Source organism: Rhincodon typus, chromosome 7 (assembly GCF_021869965.1).
Source record: "Rhincodon typus isolate 14 chromosome 7, sRhiTyp1.1, whole genome shotgun sequence".
NCBI lineage: Eukaryota > Metazoa > Chordata > Chondrichthyes > Orectolobiformes > Rhincodontidae > Rhincodon > Rhincodon typus.
The window spans coordinates 97,478,930-97,486,524 of NC_063338.1; the positions used below are offsets into that span (position 1 = coordinate 97,478,930).

The 7,595-nt window shown below is 49.8% G+C and overlaps 1 protein-coding gene across 1 annotated transcript in view; it reads left to right on the forward strand.

Annotated features, from left to right (window-relative positions):
- The window catches only part of LOC109926046 (insulin-like growth factor-binding protein 5), an 18,184-nt gene extending 13,283 nt beyond the window's left edge, over window positions 1-4,901 (forward strand). The window contains exons 3-4 of the mRNA XM_048598553.1: window positions 1,815-1,934; window positions 4,249-4,901. Coding sequence (XP_048454510.1) covers window positions 1,815-1,934; window positions 4,249-4,371 — 243 coding nt within the window. The 3' untranslated portion in view covers window positions 4,372-4,901. The remainder of the gene's footprint in view (window positions 1-1,814; window positions 1,935-4,248) is intronic.
- The last annotated feature ends 2,694 nt before the right edge of the window (window positions 4,902-7,595 follow it).

Sequence of the window (7,595 nt, forward strand, 5' to 3'; positions counted from 1 at the left end):
GTGTGGGAAGGGGAGTCCCGGACCGGAGACCGACGTGGGGAGGGGAGTCCTGGATTGGAGACCGGCACGGGGAGGGGAGTCCCAGACCGGAGGATAGCGCGGGGAGGGGAGTCCCGGACCGGAGACCGGCGCGGGGAGGGGAGTCCCGGACCGGAGACCGGCACGGGGAGGGGAGTCCCAGACTGGAGTCTGTCGTGGGGAGGGGAGTCCCAAACCGGAGACCAGCGCAGGGAGGGGAGGCCCAGACCGGAGACCGGCACGGGGAGGGGAGTCCCTGATTGGAGGCCAGCGCGGGAAGTGGAGTCCCAGACCGGAGGATTGTGCTGGGAGGGGAGTCCCGGACCAGAGGATTGTGCAGGGAGGGGATTCCCGGACCAGAGTCTGTCATGGGGAGGGGAGTCTGTTGTGTACTGGAGGCAAGGCCTCGAATTTTGAAGCATGGCGTGGCCTGGAGACTTAGCCCGGTGGAACCTGGAGGATGGGTGCTAGCACGGGCTGGGGTGAAAGGAAAGTAAATTGAATTCATTTTTTCTTCTTTTTATTCTAATGCTGGACGTTTATTTATCATTCTTTCAATTTTGTACCATATACTTAAGCTTCTGTCCCGAGGTATCTTGTCTGTAAGATGGCTCCATAAGCGACGACATTGCAAACATTTCACTGCATTCACTCGTGTGCACAGGATAATAAAACTAATTCAATTCAATTCAATATCTTTCCTTCTGCTAGCAGCTTTCATGTGAACTAACTCTTCACAGGCTGGCATCCCATCACCAATCACCCTTATTTTATAAATGCATAGACTTTGACAATAGCACTGCCTCTCACTGAGTGAGGCATTCAGTGGCCCAATAGCCCTGCCATTCACTCTTTTATGTCAGACAGGGCTCCCTGATTGGACCAGACCAACAGCCCCAATCAGGTAACTCATATTCTATGAGGGTCCAACTCGTTACAATCACTGGTTCCTGCTGGCCTTGACCTCTGTGAATGATATGTGGTGTTGCTGAACTCTGCTCAGTCCATTGCAGTCCTGATTGGTTTCTTAACAGTCTTACTGATGTCACTTCCTGTCACCTGTTTGACTGAAGATGGCGTCCAAGCCAATGTTGGTGCATTTGGAAATTCAAACTGAGCTAAATTGACTATCCTTTCTCATCCTTTCTCTTCTTTTCTGAAGAAGGGTCCAGGCCCGAAACATCAGCCTTCCTGCTCCTCTGATGCTGCTTGGCCTGCTGTGTTCATCCAGCTCTACATCTTGTTATCTCAGATTCTCCAGCATCTGCAGTTCCTACTATCTCTGCTATTTTCCGTTGCCTGTTTTATTGGATATTGCTGTTCCTCATTCTTCCTAGCAATAAGAATTGTGATTCTCTGCATTAAACCTCACCTGCCATAGGCCTGCCCACCTGACCAGCTCATCTTTGCTGTCAAGGTTCCTTCTCTTGTGGAGAAACCAAAGCACTATGTATAAATCTGAGCAGGAATTTCAGAGAAATGTTTTCACTGAGAATGGAATAGTGATGTGGATCTGGCTACCACATTCCAGGGCAACGCGGATTGGGCAATTAATGCTGGCCTAGCCAAAATCCTGTGAATGAGTTAAAAACAGTGACTACCATCCATTCATTGGATTAAACACGGAGAAGTATCGAGAGCATGGGGTGATGGGGAGAGATGAAACGGGGGGGCAGCTGGAAGTTCAGAAACGCTGCCCTGGTTACAGATGGCCTGCAAATGGCCAATGGAATCTGTAGACAGTGCTTTCTTGTTCCCTTGTGGAGATGTAACTGATCGGTTGCTTTGACCTATAGGGTCCATGCCGCCGACAAATGGAAGTGGTGCTGCAAAATCTGAAGAAAGCTGCCTACCTGAGTCCACATGAGGTTTATATTCCGAACTGTGACCGTAAAGGCCTGTACAAAAGGAAACAGGTATGTGTGTATTGCTGGAGCTTGCTAGACCTGCTAACGCTGTCCCTTTGCCTCCACCACTTCCTCTGGCAGCTGCAGACGCAACACCCTCTGTGTGAAAAAGTTGCCCCTCGGGTCCCTTTTAAATCTTTCCCCTCTCACCTTAAGCCTATGCCCCTCTAGTTTTGGACTCCCCTACCCTGGGGAAAAGACCTTGGCTATTCACCCTATCTATGCCCCCCATGATTTTATAAACAATTTCTTCAGCCAGAGGGTGGTGAATCTATGGAACTCATTTTCACAAAGGGCTGTGGAAGCCACGTCATTGAGTGTATTTAAGACGGAGATAGATAGGGTCTTGATTAGTAAGGGGATCAAGGGTTACGGGGAGAAGGCAGGAGAATGGGGTTGAGAAACATATCAGCCATGATTGAATGGCAGAGCAGTCTCAATGGGCTGAATGGCCTCATTCTGCTCCTATATCTTATGGAACCATTCTGGTAAATCACTTCTGCACTCTCTCCAATACATTAACATCTTTCCTGTAATGTGATGCCTACAGCTATACACAATACCCCAGCTGAGGTTTAATAAGTGTGCTGTAGAAATGAATGATCATTTTCTTGCCCTTGTACATTGTGTATATGTTTAGAAATCCCTGCATTGTGAATGGTCGTTTCACCCGATACCCCACCCATCCTACCACCTTCGAAAATTTGTGCACACGTATGCCAGGTCCCTCTGCTCCCACACACACCACTACCCCACCCCCATTAGATTGTAACTATTTCCTTTTCAACAGTGTCTCCTTATTCGTCCAGTCGAAATGATTTACCTCTCACTCCTCTGCATTAAACTTTATCTGTTGCTTGTCTGCCCATTCGACCAACCTGTCTGGGAAATACATCACTGCCCTTCCTCACACTTCAAACAGTCCATGCACAGCAGGCTCGAAAGGCAGAGTGGCCTCCTTCCTGTTCCTGCGTAACAGGCTCAAGTAGGGGGCTGAATGGCTTCCTACCGTTCTGGTGTTACAGGCTGAAGGGGCAAAATCATGAGGCTGACTGGGCCCAGCATTTATTGCCCATCCCTAGTTGCCCCTTGAGAAGGTGGGGGTGAGCTGCCTTCTTGAACCGCTGCAGTCCATGTGCGGTGGGTTGACCCACAATATCCTTAGGGAGGGAATTCCAGGATTTTGACCCAGCGACACTGAAGGAACGGCGATATATTTCCCAAGTCAGGATGGTGAGTGACTCGGAGGGGAACTTGCGGGGGGTGGTGTTCCCATATATCTGCTGCCCTTGTCCTTCTAGATGGAAGTGGTCGTGGGTTTGGAAGGTGCTGTCTGAGGATCTTTGGTGAATTTCTATATTTATGATACTCTGCTGGCACTGAGTGTCCATGGTGTTTGTGCGGAAGGAGGCCATTTGGCACGTTGTGCCTGTGCCAGCCCTCCAATTCAATTCAATCAGTGCCATTCTCCTATCTTCCCCAGTAACCCTCCATAGACACAGAGCAGCAGAAGTAGGCCACTTGGTCTATTGAGACTGCTCCACCATTCAATATGATCTTGACTGTTCATCCAACTCAGTCCCTGTTCCTGTTTTCTCTCCATACTCTCTGATCCCTCTACCTCTAAGATCTGTATCTAATTCCTTTTTGAGTATAATCAATGTTTCAGCATCAATTGCCTTCTGTGATAGTGAATTCCATGGGACAATCATCCTTTTCTGATAGCAATCCACTCCCTTTTGAAAGCTTCGATTTAAGGAGCCCCTGTCACACTGGGGAGGTGATGGCCTAGTGGTATTATCACTGGACTGTTAATCAGGGACCTTGGTAATGTTCTGGGGACCTGGGTTGAAATCACACCATGGGCAGCTGGTGGAATTTGAAATCATTAAAATCTGTAATTAAGAGTCTAATGACCATGAAACCATTATTGGAAAAACCCACCTGGTTCGCTGATGCCCTTTGGGGAAGGAAAATGCCTGTCTGGAATCGTGGGTTCAAATCCCGTACGGCAGATAGATAAATTTGAATTCAATAAAAATCTGGAATTAAGACTCTAATGATGACCATGAATCAATTGTTGGAAAAACCCATCTGGATCACTAATGTCCTTTAGGGAAGGAAACTGCCAAACTTACCTGGTCTGGCCTACACATGACTCCAGACCCACAGCAATGGGGTTGCTTCTTAACTCCCCCCCCCCCAGGTATTTAGGGATGGGCAATAAATGCTGGTCCAGTCAGTGACACTTTCATTCTGTCGGAGTTGCTTAATAACCCGGTTGGATTCTAAATTGACTTGGGTTTTTCTTTCCTCTCGACAGTGCAAGCCCTCGAAGGGGAAACGGCGGGGCCTATGCTGGTGTGTGAATAAGTATGGATTGAAGTTACCTGGCTCTGATTTCAAGCACAGTGACTTTCAGTGTCACAGCTTTGAGAGCGACTGATGTCGTTGTGTTTTTTTAAAACCCGCAGCACCACGTCTGGCTCCTCTCTAACCAACTGAGCATCTACTCGCCAGCTGGTTGGCTGACTACAGACTGTAAACTTTTTGGCAGTGAGTGCATCAAAGTATAATAATTTAAACAAAAATTGTATGTTATGATTTTTCGGGGCATCGGATTGGTTGAACCTGCGTGAGCTTCTGTTTTTTGGCTTTTCAATCTCTACCAAAGAAACACGTTTCGATTCTGATTGGTTTTGGAAAGAAAATGCTGGAGGATGGGGCACTTGTGTCGTGTTTTTAAACCACGTGCCCTTTTTTATCACGATTTAAGGAGATCTTCACCCATCCAAGAAATGCACTTAAAGAAAGCTCCTGGACCTTCATCCCGATTTTTCACAAGATGCTACAATCCAACACATCCATCCTATTGAGCTGCAGAGATCTGGATTGGATGAGGGACTGGGGACATCCATTATCTAGAGTGACCTCCTCCTTACTTTCATCTGATGGCCTGCAGGAGCTGGGGGCAGGGTAGGGATGAGGGGGTCTTTGGGCAGGGGGGGAGGTGGGGGAAAGCTGGGATGGCGATGAGGGGATCCGAGGGAGCTGGAGCAGGGTGAAAGGGAGATGGGATGCATTGAGGGGTAGCTGGGGGGGGGGGGGGGGGGGGGGGGGGGGGGGGGGGGGGGGGGGGGGGCGGGGGGGTGATGCGGGGAGCCTGCTTGGGCCAGGATAAAGGGCCAAGTGGTGTTTGATGCCCTTTGTAAAAGAAAGATGGATGACATGATAAGCTAACCTAGGAGTCCACAGATCCTGACACATTAACATGTGGGGATCCCACATTTGAGGGGCAGGCTTGGACTGAGCATGCTGGGATCAGCAAATTATTCTAGGGTGAGAGGGGTTGGGAGGGGGAGAGGGATTGGAGGGGGGAGAGGGGTTGGTGGGGGTGGGGTAGAGGAGCTGGTGAATGGGTGAATTTGTTAGTTCAGAGATACTGACCTCCCACTGGACATCACAACAACAGCTAGAGCCCAGTGCCAAGGCACAGTGATCCCTCATTCTGCACCATGCTGCAGTACCTGATTGCCACCAATAGGGGGCAATAACCCATAGGGATGCCCCCTGGTGACTGAAGGCATGTACTGCACCGTCAGGTTCTCCACCTGCTCATCCACCAAGTGGCACCCGTTGGATTAGGGCTCCCAAGCCATTATTTACTGTTTGCAATCACTTTAGCTCCCCCCTCTCCCTACCCCAGGCAGAGAAGCTGACACAATGGCTGGTGTTATCAGCTCCAGTACCCGTCCACAACCCAGAACATTCTGATACTCCTCCCACCCCAGCATGTTGTTCACTTACTTCAGACGTCAGGTCCCTTGGCCTTGAAGGAGTGGGAGTTGGTGGGGGGGTGCAGTGTAGCTGGGGGTGGGAGTGGGGGTGGTTTTCTTGCTTTTACCTTCTGCCCTGTGGGCTCCAGATGCCTCCCAGTCCTTTCAGTATCTTTGAGCTATTTGACTTTGTCTGGCATCACAACCCAGTCTAACAATCTTCTTCCCCTCCCTACCCAGCATCCCCAACAGACCCACCAGACTGTGACTGAGGCAAGAGCACCACGCCTGCTTTTCTTTGCGCCCCCCCCCCCCCCCCCCGCCCCCCAAAGTTGGGGAACAGGTAGTCAGGCCTGGGCCTGTTAGACTGAGTTCCCATTTCAACATTCCCAATTCAGGAATGTTCTTTTGGAACTCTGGCTGGTGGATTCAGTCACCCGGGGGTTGGGAGGGTGGAGGTCTGGGTGGTGTGGGGGTGGATAGGAGGGGAGGAATGTGGAATCAATTGTGTGGACAGAGAGAAAAAATGTCAAAAGGGCGATAAAGTGTTAAGAAGCCTTTAGCTGAGGCGGAGCTGCATTAATCAATATGGGGGCAATGTACAAGTGAAATACACCTGGGAGGGTGGGGGGGGGGGGTGGGAAATTGTGGGAAGATCTCACGAAACACAACCCGTAAAGAGAGGTCTCCTTCCTTACGGACTTTGTGTGGAATTTAAGATGGCAAATGCTGAATGAATATTATTTTCTGTGTTTGAATTTCTTGTTACACTGTTTGCTGAGCTTTGTACATGGTTTCTCCCAGACACTCAGACCATTAATGTTTTGCGTTGAATGTCTTCACCTCGAGCTCCCTGTTGGGACTGTCCAGTCCTCAATCAATTCATTGGATTCGGGAAAATGCAAAAACTGAGTTACCCCCCAGCGCTGTGCTCCCTTTGGAAAAGCGTCTCTCAGACACTGACAGATAGTTGCCTCTCAGCCCTGGCTAGGATAGAAATCAAGAGCGGGGGTGTTAAGGGAATGAGAGACCAGGCAAAGCCTTGGGGGCTGAGATGAGGAGAAATATCTTCACTCAGAAGTTAGCGAACCTTTGCAATTCTCCACCTCCGAGGGTAATAGAGGCTGCATTGTTGAATGTTTGGAAGGCTGGGACAGACAAAGCTTTGTTCTCTCGGGGAATTGGGGGAGGCAGAAGGTGGCGGGGGTGAGGGGAGGTAGTGGGAGTTGAATTCAATATCAGCCACGATCATATTGAATGGTGGAGCAGCATTGAAGGGCTAAATAGTCTATTCCTGCTCCTGTTGCTTATACTCTGACTTGCTGGTTAAGGCAATTCTTATTGTGCCTGTGGGGGTCTGCTGGGGTGGCACAGTGGTCAGCACTGCTGCCTCACAGCACCAGGGCCCCAGGTTCGATTCCACCCTCAGGTGACTGTCTGTGTGGAGTTTGCATGTTCTCCCCGTGTCTGCGTGGGTTTCCTCCCACAGTCCAAAGATGTGCAGGTTAGGGTGGATTGGCCATGCTAAATTGCCCATAGTGTTCAGGGATGTGTAGATTAGATGGGTTATGTGGGATGCTCTGAGTGTTGGTGTGGATTTGTTGGGCCAAAGGGCCTGTTTCCACACTGTAGGAATTCTATGAGGAGGAGACCATGGTTAGTGTCTCTGATATTGGTTTTTAGGACATTTGGAACTACAATCCCTTCAACAACAGAAACCACTGTTGGCTGGGGTAAGGTCAATGTTCCTGGAGAGCAACCCGGGGAGAACTGGTTTACAGGAACTCCACCCACTACTGGGCCAGTCATCCACAGAAGGTGTGTTCAAATCTCTGCCAGGACCAGGCCGTGTGGGGTTACTGCTGTAGTGGTAATGGCATTGTGATGAATTAAA